The sequence below is a fragment of the Muscardinus avellanarius genome, assembly GCF_963383645.1.
Source record: "Muscardinus avellanarius genome assembly, chromosome: 16".
Classification (NCBI taxonomy): Eukaryota; Metazoa; Chordata; class Mammalia; order Rodentia; family Gliridae; genus Muscardinus; species Muscardinus avellanarius.
This window is the reverse complement of record NC_137802.1, coordinates 36,558,698-36,570,717: the sequence shown is the minus strand read 5'-3', so window position 1 is coordinate 36,570,717 and position 12,020 is coordinate 36,558,698. Positions and strand designations below refer to the sequence as shown.

Below are 12,020 nucleotides of genomic sequence, written 5' to 3'. Positions count from 1 at the left end.
CCCTGTTTCAAATTAAAGAATAAAAAATAGGGCAGGAAGTATAGCTACTTAGGCCCTCCGCAACTTAGACCCTGTTTCAAATTAAAGAATAAAAAATAGGGCCCAGGGTGTAGCTCAGAGGACGAATGCCCCTGGGTTCCAACCCCAGACCCAAATAAATAAATAAATAAATAAGTTTAAAAATTGGGCTGGTTAAGACAGGCATGGTAGCACACGCTTGTAATCCCAGAATTGGGGAGTCTGAGACCAGAGAATAGCAATTCGCAGAAAACCTCAGCAACTAGGCTCTGCAATTCAGTGAGACTCTGTTTCAAAATAAAGAATAAAAAATAGTGCAGGAGGTTTAGCTCGGAAGTAGAATGCCCCCAAGTTCCATCCCCAGTATTGCAAAAAAAAAAAAAAATCTGGGATGTGGATATGGCTCAGATGTAGGGTGTCTCCTAGGTTCAATCTCCAGTATCACACACAAAAATAAGTGAAAATACAGAGGATTAATGATTGATGGGATTGTAAATTAGTCTAACTATAGAAAAAATATATAAAAGGTGGGCATGGTGGCGCACGCTTGTAATCCCACCATTTGGGAGGCTGAGACCAGAGGATCACAGTTCGAGGACAGCCTCAGCTACTTAGTGAGGCCCTCTGCAACTTAGTGAGACTGTTTCTAAAATAAAGAAAAAAAATAGGGTTGGGGGTGTAGCTTGGAAGTTCTTACATGTGCTGCCTGAATAAACATTGGAAAGACTATGCTAGGCAAACTCTTATTTCATAAGATTTTATTCACATTAAAATCTAAACTAGGCAAATTTTTTTTTTTTTTTTTTTTTTTTTTTTTTTGCGGGTCTGGGGATGGAACCCAGGGGCATTTGACCTCCGAGCTACACCCCCTGCCCTATTTTTTATTCTTTATCCCAAAAGCGTGCGCCACCACGCCCGGCTTAAACTAGGCAAATTCATAAACACAAAAATTAGATTAGATGTTACCATGAGATAGGAAAGGCAGAAACGGACAGCAACTATTTAATGAATATAGACTTTCTGTATGAAACAATAAAAAAGTTTTGAAAATAATGAAATGGATGTACAACACTGTGAATATAATTAATGATACTGAAGCTATAATTTGGTTAAAACACCAAATTTTGTTGATTTCCATGGGAGGGCATAAAATATTTGAACAGATTATGTATCAAAGATGTATATGGATGTCAACTAAGGCCCTTAAAAATCCTTACTCATCACCAGGCGTGGTGGCACACACATGTAATCCCAGTACTTGGGAGGCTGGGACAGAAGGATTACACAGGTTCAAAACTAGCCTCAGCTACTTAGTGAGGCTCTCAACAACATAGTGAGACTCTATTACCAAATAAAATATAAAATAGGTCTGGGAGTGTAGCCCAGAGGTAGAAGGCCCCTGGGTTCTATCCCCAGTGCCGCAAAATAAAAAAGTCTTGCATTTTGTTAACAATTTAAAAAAACATTTACTGATCTAGTCATTCCATTAGTATTTATCCAAGCAAAAGGAAAGCTTCAGTCCACTCTGAAGACTCCTGAATGCTGGGATTACAAGCATAGGCCAACACACCTGGCTTCATCCTGTATTATTTCACTTGTGTAAAATTTCAGAAAATAGAGCCAAGCATGATGGCAAAACTTGTAATCCTAATACTTGAGAGGCTGAGACTGGAAGATCACAGGTTCAAGGACAGCCTCAACAAGTAGTGAGACTCTCATTAATCTAGTGAAAGCTTGTTTCAAAATAGAAATAAAGTCAGGCTTGTTGGCACATGCTTGCAATCCCAGCATTCAGGAGGCTGAGACAGGAGGATCTCGGTTAGTGGCCAGCCTCAACTACTTAGTGAGGTCCTTTGCAACTCAGTGAGACCCTGTTTCAAAATAAAGAATAGAAAATAGGGCTGGGGGTGTAGCTCGGAGGTAGAATGTCCTTGGGTTCAATCCCTAGTACCACAAATAGATACATAAACAAACAAACAGCACAGCGCTGGGGATGTAGCTCGGAGATAGAATGTCCTAGATTTAATCTCCATTACCACAAAAAATAAAATAGAGCTAGGAAGGTACCTTAGAGATAGAAAGTTCCTGGGTTCAATCCCCAGTACAAATAATGAATAAATTAATTAAATAAAATTCCAGAAAATGTAAGCTTATTTATAGAAGAAAAAGCACATAAGTGAGCCAGGGTTGGTGATGCATACTTGCAATCCCAGTACTTGGGTTTCTTGAGAGGCTGGAGACAGGAGGATCACAAGTTTACAACCAGTCTCAGAAAGTTAGTGAGGCCCTATGGAACCTAGTGAGAGCCTGTTTCAAAATAAATATAATAGGGCTGGAGGCATAGTTTAGAGGTAGAATGTCCCTTCAATCCTCAGTACAGCCAAAAATAAATAATTTTGGGGAGGAGAGGCAGTGGGGATTGACCTATTTTATTTTTATTTTAAAATAGGGTCTCACTATATTGCAGAGGACCTCACTAACTTGATGAGGCTGCCCACAACCTGTAATCATTCTGAGCTTCCCGAGTACTAGGATTACAAGCATGCACCACCACACTCAGCTTTTTTCCTCTTTATTTTGAAACAGGGTCTCATTATGTTTCAGAGGGCCTGCCTAAGTAGCTGAGGCTGGCAGTGAACCTATGGTCCTTTTCTTCTTGTGGAACTGCAGATACAACCCAGGGGCTTTCTACCTCTGGGGTACATTCCCAGACCTATTTTACATTTTATTTGGAAACAGGGTCTCACTAAGTTACTGAGAGCCTCACTAAGTAGCTGAGGCTGGCTTTGAAACTGTACAATCCTCCTGTCTCAGCCTCCCAAGCTCTGGGATTAAAAATGTACGCCTTGTCTCAGTCTCCCAAGTACTGGGATTAGAAGATTGTGCCACCATGTCCATCTTAGAAATTATTAGTATGGCAGCAGGATACAGAATTAACTGGAGACAAGATTCAAGCAAAATTGTTAAAAAGTAATTATAAACCAGGTGTTGTGACACTTGTAATCCCAGTACTTGGCATGCTGAGACAGGAAGATCACAGGTGCACAGTCAGCCTCAGCAACTTAGTGAGGCTGTCACTAAGACCCTATTTACAAATAAATAAATAATAAATAACCAGGCATGGTGGCATACGCCTGTAATCCCAGTACTTTGGAGGCTGAGACAGGATGTTCGCAGGTTTGAGGACAGCCTCATCAATCTAGTGAGATCCTATTTCAAAATAAAAATAAATAGGGCTGGGGGTGTACCTCAGAAGTAAAATGTCCCTGGGTTCAACCTCCAGTGCCACTAAAATAAATAAACAAAATATAAAATAAGAAAAGGGGAACTAGCTGGGCATATGGCATATCCCTGTAATCCCAGTACTTGGGAGGCTGAGATAAAGAGGATCACAGGATGAAAGCCAGCCTCAGGACTTGGTGAGACTCGGTTTCCAAATAAAAAATAAAATACAAAGCCGCGCGTGGTGGCACATGCTTGTAATTCCAGCATTTGAGAGGCTGAGACAAGAGGATTACAATTAGAGGACAGCCTCAGCTACTTAGTGAGGCTCTCAGCAACTTAAGTGAAACTCTGTTTCCAAATAAAATATTTTTAAAAATGGGTCTGGGAGTATAGCCCAGAGGTAGAAAGCCTCTGGGTTCCACCTCCAGTACCACCAAAAAAATAAAAAATAAAAAAAAAAAAAATAGGGCTGGGGGCATAGCTCGAAAGTAGAATGCCCTTGGTTTCCATCCCCCGTACCACAAATAAAATAAAGCTGTGGTGGCTGTAGCTCAGAGGTAGAATCCTCAGCACTAAAAAAAAGGTGGGGGGATACAAACTAAATGCATGTAAAAAGAAGCACAACTTACCCTAATACAGCTGAAACAACAAAGCTTGGAGCAATGAGGACACAGGCGAGCATCTCGCAATTTCTCCATACAAATGAAGCATCTGAACACCTCAGCAATGCTCTGAAAACAATAAAAGATGTAAAGACTCCAGTTAAGACTAGTGAATCAAGGGTTAAAAGAATGCTGAAAGTAATTCATCTAACATTTACATGTATTTTGGGCTGATAACATTGTTGCTTGTTTTTTTTTTTTTTTTTTTTTTTTTGGCAGTACTGGGGTTCCTGGATGCCCTTCTACCTCCAGGCTATTTTTTATATGCTTTTTTATTTGGAAACAAGGTCTCCTAAACCAGTAAGGCTGGCCTCAAACCTTAGCAATCCTCCTGTCTCCGCCTCCCAAGTGCAGGGATTACAAATTTACGCCACCACACCCAAGTTGTCTTCTTTTTTTTTTTTTTTTTTTGTAGGGCTAGGGATGGAACCCAGGGGGATTCTACCTCTGAGCTACAACCCCAGCCTTATTTTTTATTCTTTATTTTGAAACAAGGTCTCACTAAGTTGTAGAGGGCCTCAATCAGTAGATGAAGCTGGCTGTGAACCCATGATCCTCCTGTCTCAGCTTCACAAGTACTGGGATTATAAGCATGTGCCACCTTGTCCAACTAACATCTCAGTTTTAACTAGGTTCCTCATCAGCACTTGGTTAGTTAAGGTGCAAGATACCTCAGAACATGTGAAAAATCTGTTTTTCTAAGGCTGGAAATGATTCTAAGAAAAAAATATGAAATGAAAACATTGACTTTATGTACAAATATATTCAATAAAACAATCTAGTTATAGCCCTAATGGCCAAATATTATTCTTGGCAGTTACACATAGATTATGAACCAGTCACTAGAAATATGTTTTGATTGGCAGGCATGGTAGCCCATACATCTAATCCCATCTAAGGATGATCATAGGTTTGAGGCCAGCCTAAGAAACTCTGGGCACCCTGTGACAAAAATTTAAAAAGGAGCCAGACCTGGTGGCGCATGCTTGCAGCGCTAAGGAGGCTGAGACAAGAGGATTGCACAGGTTTGAAGCCAGCCTCTGCTACTTAGTGAGGCTCTCAGGAACTTAATGAAACCCTGTTTCCAAATAAAATATAAAGTAGGTCTGGGAGTATAGCCCAGAGGTAGAAAAGCCCCTGGGTAACAACCCCAGTACCACAAAAAAAAAAAAAAAAAAAAAAAAAGAAGGCCGAAGTCAGATGTGTTGGTGCACATTTGTAATCCCAACATTTGAAAGGCTGAGACAGGAGGATTGTGGTTTGCAGACAGTCTCAGCTACTTAATGAGGCCCTCTGCAACTCAGTGAGAACCTGTTTGAAAATAAAGAATAAAAAAATAGGGCTGGGGGTGTCACTGGGAGGTAGAATGCCCCTGGGTTCCATCCCTAGTGCTGCAAAAAAAAAGAAAGAAAAAAATCTTTAAAAAGGCCGGGTGCCTTGGCAAACCCTTGTAGTCCCAGCATTTGGGAGACTGAGACAGGAGGATCATGGACAACCTCAGCTACTTAGGCCCTTTGCAACTCAGTGAGACCCTGTTTCAAATAAAGAACAAAAAAGAGGGCTGAGGGTGTAGCTCACAGGTAGAATGCCCCTGGGTGCCATCCCTGGTACCCCAAGAAAATTAAAAATTAGAATGAAAGATGCTTGGCATGCTAGCACACACTTGTAAACACATACTCAGGAGGCTGAAATAGAAGGATCGCAGGTTCGAAGCCACCCTCAGCTACTTAGGATTTCCGCAATTTAGTGAAACTTATTTCCAAATAAAGACTAAAAAAGTTAGGACTGGGAGTGTAACCTGGAGATAGAATGTCCCTAAGTTCAATCATCAGGGCAGGGAAAAAAAAAAATTTTTTTAAAGATATATTAAAAATGGGGCTAGGAGCCAGGGGCATGCTTACAATTACTATTCCTAACCCTTTTAAAACATATGTATCAAGCCAAGCTTGGTGGCCCAGGCTTGTAATCCCAGCATTTGGGAGGCTGAGACCGGAGGATCGCAATTCGTGGACAGCCTCAGCTACTTAGTGAGGCCCTCCGCAACTAAGTGAGACCCTATTTCAAAATAAAGAATAAAAAAATAGGACAGGAGGTGTAGTTTGGAGGTCAAATGCCCCTGGGTTCCATCCCCAGACCCGCAAAAAAAAAAAAAAAAAAAAAAAAAAATATATATATATATATATATATATATATATATATGTATGATAATGGTGGTATATTTTGACCCAGAGTAAAAAAAGAAAATCAGAAATCTAAATGTTTTCCTGACATTTCAACTACCTACTTAAGCCTGAGATCCTGCCCCTACTGAAAATTTTGGTGACAACTCCACGAGGCCTTGAGCAGGAAAAAAAAATTGTAAATAGGAGAAACAGTATAATATCTTTATAAACCTGGGCTGAACAAATTTAGAAATTGACAAAAAAGAAAACTCATAATACACAAAGAGAACATTTAATTTTGTTAATTTTTACAATACTGGTATTTTTATTCCATTCCAAAGAAATTAAACCCTCCTAAACCCAAGTTTGGTTTACAAAACCTTTATAATAATATTTTCACATGGAATATTAAGAAAATTACTCAGAGTTTAATCATTGACTGCAGGGCCAGAATGTGTGAGATGTAGACTTCTAATTGGCTGCCAGTGGATTAGACCATTGGGGAACTACATTCAAGTAAAGCAGTGACACACTTAACCCTTACCAAGAAGCAAGGATTTGCCGGGGCGTGGTGGCACACGCTTGTAATCCCCATGCTTGGGAGGCGGAGACAGGAGGATCGCGCAGGTTCAAAGCCAGCTACTCTGGCTTAAGAGACCCTATTTCCAAATTTAAAAATAGGTCTGGGAGCGTAGCCTGGAGATAGAAAGGTTTCCAGGAACCCCAGTACCACCAAAAAAAAAAAAAAAAAAAAAAGAAGAAGAAGAAGGATTTAGTATTTGAAAGGTTCAAAATTGGACCATCATTACACAACTACATCCAATAAGTATAGTCTTTTTTGATGTCCCTAGTCTTTATGGAAAATACACCAACCATGTGAATCCACAGCTTACATGAGTCAGATATAGGCCAGGCATGGTGGTTGGTGCACACCTGTAATCCCAGTACTTGGGAGGCTGAGACAGAAGAATCTTAAATCAAGGACAGCCTCAGCAAGTAGTGAGCCTCTCAGCACCTAGGTAGACCGTTTGAAAACAAAAAAATAAAAGGGCTTCTGGGGTGTACCTTGGAGGTAGAATGCCTCTGGGTTCAATTCCTATTCCTGAAAAAAAAAAAAAAAAAGTCCGGGTTGGTGGCACATGCTTATAATCCCAGTACTTGGGAGGCTGAGGCTGTTGGACTGCAGGTTCGAGGACAGCCTCTGCAAGTAGTGAGACTCCTCAATCTAGTAAGCCGTTGTTTCAAAAATAAAAATAAAGCCGGGCGAGGTGGCGCACGCTTGTAATCCCTGTGCTTGGGAGGCTGAGACAGGAGGATCAAAGCCAGCCTCAGCTACTTAGTGAGGCTCTCAGCAACTTAGTAAGCAACTTAGTGAGACCCTGTTTCCAAATAAAATATTTTAAAAAAGGTCTGAGAGTATAGCCGGGAGGTAGAAAGCCTCTGGGTTCCACCCCCAGTACCACCAAAAATAATAACAATAAAATAAAATAAATAAAAATAGGTGGTAGGATTCCCTTGGGCTTATTCCCCAGTACCACAAAAATATAATTAGGAAAAAAGAATAGTTTGTTCTGTAAAGTACGATCGCAAGGGCAGAAGCTGCAAAAAACACCAGGATGGAATGATCCATTCGGAGCGAATTAGGCTCGCGTCCTGCATCCTCAAGAAGTGGTGGCGAGTGGCAGAGCACATCTACCCGATGAATTTGCAGTTTTGCTCTGCACAGGCTCTAGATGGGAAAAGCGGAGGTGCCAAGACATCCGGAAAACGCCTGGGTGCGGAGCCACCTGAGTGCGGTGGTCCCCGGTGCCGAAGGGCTGCAGAGCGAGCCCCGCCAGCTCTTCCCGGGGCGACGCCGAGCCCGGGAAGGCAGCGGCGAGCGCGCGGCCGGGAGCGGGCAGCCCCCGCGCCTCACCTCCACACTCTGCTCGTCCATCGCCTCCGGCTCTCGGCGGGGCCCGCGGCGACCCCCGGGGTCCGCGGTCTGCCCTGCCAGGCGCCGGCCCGAGGTCGCCAGGTCAGCTCGCCAGTAACCGCCGCGGCCCGCGTCAGGGAGCTCCGACAACCGTCCCGCCTGCGCGCCCCATCGCTGCGGGTTCGGCGCCGGCTAACCCCACTTCGCCATTTTTATCCGCGCGCCCGCCCTGGGGCTCAGAGGAGGGCGAGCGGCGGCCGCAGCTCCTTCCTCCCGCCTCAGCCGCCAGCCAGCGGCCGCCGGGAGCCTCGGCCCACGTGACGCGGGCGCGAGCGGACAGCACCGCCGCGGAGTCCCGAGGGCCGGGCGCCCGCGCCTCCGACAATGCGCAAGCACCAACGGTAACCAGGGCAGCGCGCGGCGGCCGCCGGGAGCGCGGGTGCGCATGCGCGGGCGCGGGGCGCGCGCTCCTAGTTCCCGCGGTGCGGGCGGCACACGAGACTTGGAGAGTCGGGGCCGCCCGGCTGCGGGACCAGCCGCGAGCGGGCGCTGGGCCTCGCCCCGCCCCGCCGGACTCGAAAGAGCGCGCCAAAGGCTGGAGCGGCCTGGGACGCAGGTGGAGAGAAAGCCCGGACTCCAGAGCCACGCCCCCAGACGTGGGGACTCGGGGATTGCGAGGAGGGGCCGGGAAGTCCGCGAGTCCTGCGACCACGGCCAGCTTCCGCTGCAGGTGGCGTTCACGTAGAGAAATTCTGGTGCAGAGCATTCCTGGCTAGTGGTTTTCTCTAGGAAGGGGAGATTCTAGCTGGGCCTGGTGGCGCACACTGGAAATCCCGAGCTTGGGAGGCTGAGACAGGAGGATTGTACAAGTTCGAAACCAGCCTCAACTACTTAGTGAGACCCTGTTTCCAAATAAAATATAAAATAGGTGGGAATATAGCTCGGGGGTAGAAAAGCCCCTGGTTTCCACCCCCACTATCACAAAAAAAAAAAAAAAGAGAGAGAGAGAGAGAGAGATTCTAAGGTGTTAATGCTTCCTCTCCATCTCCCAAAGAAAATGGAATTCTAAAGCTCTGGCTTGTAAAGCTTGGGGGGGGGAGGATGTTTCTAATTTAGGCATTGGAATCACAGGATGAAGGCATCAGGCCTGGACTTGAATTGAGCTATCGCGGTAGGAATATAGAAAGGCCTGGCATGGTGGTACACACTTGTAATCCCAGTACTTGGGGGGCTGAAACAGGAGGATCAAGATTTGCAGCCAGCCTCATCCACTTAGTGAGGCCTTTTTTCAAAATAAAGAAAATTACATACGGCTGAGTGTTTAACTCAGAGGCGGAATGCCCCAGGGTTCGACCCCTATTCACACACACACACACACACACACACACACACACACGGCAAAAGGGTATGTACCATCTATATTCAGTTTCCCTATAATTCAGATCTGCTTTCTACAATTTTCTGCAAAAAAAAGATGTGTTAAGACAAATGGTATACATAAATTTTTATTTTGAGCCTAATTTTTCTTTCCAGTTTATTGAAGACTGTTTATACTTAACCCAACCTAGAATATGAAAGTAAGGAAATAATCTATAGAAAGAAAGAAAAAAAAAAAAAAATATATATATATATATATATATATATATATATATATATATATATATATTCCCCCCCCCCCCCGTACTGGGGAATGAACCCAGGGGCATTCTACCTATGAGCTACACCAGAGCCCTAGTCTCTATTTTGAAACAGGGGCTCACTAAATTGTGGAGGGCCTCACAAAGTAGCTGAGGCTGGCCAGGAACCTGCCATCCTCCTGTCTCAGCCTCCCAAGTACTGGGATTTTGGCCACCACACCCAGTTAGAAAAAAATTCTTGAATATCAGGTTTTTGGATTTAAAAGTATTGGGCAAAGCCGGGTGTGGTGGCGCACGCTTGTAATCCCCGCGCTTGGGAGGCAGAGACAGGAGAATCGCGCTGGTTCGAAGCCAGCCTCACTGGCTTAAGAGACCCTGTTTCCAAATTTAAAAAATATAAAAATAGGTCTGGGAGTGTAACCCGGAGGCAGAAGGGTTTCCAGGAACCCCAGTACCACCAAAAAAAAAGTATTGGGCAGCAAAAATATTTTAAACTATGTGAGCCATAGACAAGAAATCATTTAGAAATACTAACCTGAGCCTTAAAATGCTTACACTAAAAATTTCATGTTTATGATATTGGAACTATACAGAAGTGATAGTTCCACAACACTACACAAAAATGCCCCCAATTGTACACTTTAACAGAAAGCAAATTAAAATGTAATAAACACTAAGATAGATTATTGTATATTTTTCCAAGAACCCAAAAATGATGAAAAATGTATTGTGCTAGTTAAAATAGTGAAAATTAGAAAAACCGGCACAACTTATGAGAGGCCTTGGCAAGCACGAAGTCTGACACTGACTAACTTAAGCAGAGAAACTAGTTGGCAAGATGCTAAGTTAAGGTCACCTGCCAAGCTCTGGGGTTGGAAGGCCTATTGCCTGTGCTGAGTTCCTAAAGGGCTGAATTTGTTCCCCTTCCCACAAGAGACAAATTGCCTAACTTGCTAATACTTGTATAACTTGCTGTTATATAGTTTATATGTCTATCACTAAGGTACAGATCAAAATCATGGTAAATCTATATACAGGATTACAACTTTGTATGTGTGGTACTGAGGAATGAACTCAAGGGCATTATACCTACAAGCTACACACCTAGCCATGTTTTTTATTTTTATTTCAAAACAGGATCTCAGCCAGGCATTGTGGCTCATGCTTCTAATCCCAGCATTTGGGAAGCTGAGACAGGAGGATAGTGGTTCTTAGACAGCCTCAGCTACTTAGTGAGACCCTTTGCAACTCAGTGAAACCCTGCTTCAAAATGTAGAACAAAAAATAGGGCTGGGGGTGCAGCTCAGAGGTAGAATGCTCCTGGGTTCCACCCCCAAGAATAAAAAATAGGGCTGAGTGTATAGCTCAGAGGTAGAATGCCCCCAGATTCCATCCCTGGTACATAAAGAAAGAATAAAAAATAGAACTGGGAAGCCGGGCATGGTGGTACATGCTTGTAATCTGAGTATTTGGGAGGCTGAGACAGGAGAATCACGGTTCTTGAAAAGCTTCAGCTACTTAGTGAGGCCCTCTGCAACTCAATGAGATCCTGTTTCAAAATAAAAAATAGGGATGAGGGTGTAGCTAGGAGGTAGAATGCTCCTGGGTTTCCATCTACAGTACAGCAAAATAAATAAATAAATTAATTAATTAATTAAAAAAATAGGGCTGGGGGTGTAGCACCAAAGTAGAATGCCCTTGGGTTTCATCGCCAGTACCACAAATAAATAAAAGCTGAGCATGGTGGAGCACACTTGTAATCCCGACATTTGGGAGACCGAAACAGGAGGACCTCAGTTCGGGAACAACCTCAGCTACTACTTAGGCCTTTTGCAACTCAGCAAGACCCTATTTCAAAAATAAAACATAGGGCTGGAGGTGTAGCTTGAAGGTAGAATGTCCCTGGATTCCATCGCCAGTACCACACACACACACACACACACACACACACACACACACAAAAGCTGAGGATGTATATCAGAGATATAATACCCCTGGGTTCAGTCTCTAGTAACATAAAAAATAAAGTGGGTGTCATGATGCACAGCCATGATCCTAGTACTTGGGAGGATGAGATGGGGGAATCCCAGGTTCCAGGACAGCCTCAACAATTTATTAAGGCCCTCTGCAACTTAGTGAAACCCTGTTTCAAAATAGAAAATAAAAGCTGGGTGTGGTGGCACATGCTTGTAATCCCAGCATTCAGGAGGCTGAAACTGGAAGATCACACTTCGAAGACAGCCTTAGTAAGGCCCTCTGCAACCTAGTGAGACCCTGTTTCAAAGTTAAAAATAAGGCCAGGTGTGGTGGCGCACACTTGTAATCCCAGCATTCGGGAGGCTGAGACCAGAGGATCGTGGTTCGCGGACAGCCTCAGCTACTTAGTGAGGCCCTTTGCAAC

The 12,020-nt window shown here is 43.9% G+C and overlaps 1 protein-coding gene across 5 annotated transcripts in view; it reads right to left on the bottom strand.

The window, feature by feature from the left end:
• Positions 1 to 8,003, bottom strand: part of TRIM37 (tripartite motif containing 37) — a gene marked incomplete at both ends in the record, with an annotated part of 115,456 nt that extends 107,453 nt beyond the window's left edge. For 4 of the 5 annotated variants that reach the window (XM_080712505.1, XM_080712508.1, XM_080712509.1 and 1 more), the window contains 2 exons: positions 3,873 to 3,974; positions 7,983 to 8,003. In XM_080712505.1, coding sequence (XP_080568631.1) covers positions 3,873 to 3,974; positions 7,983 to 8,003 — 123 coding nt within the window. The remainder of the gene's footprint in view (positions 1 to 3,872; positions 3,975 to 7,982) is intronic. The other variant, XM_080712507.1, reaches the window with a different exon arrangement.
• Between the last annotated feature and the right edge of the window lie 4,017 nt (positions 8,004 to 12,020).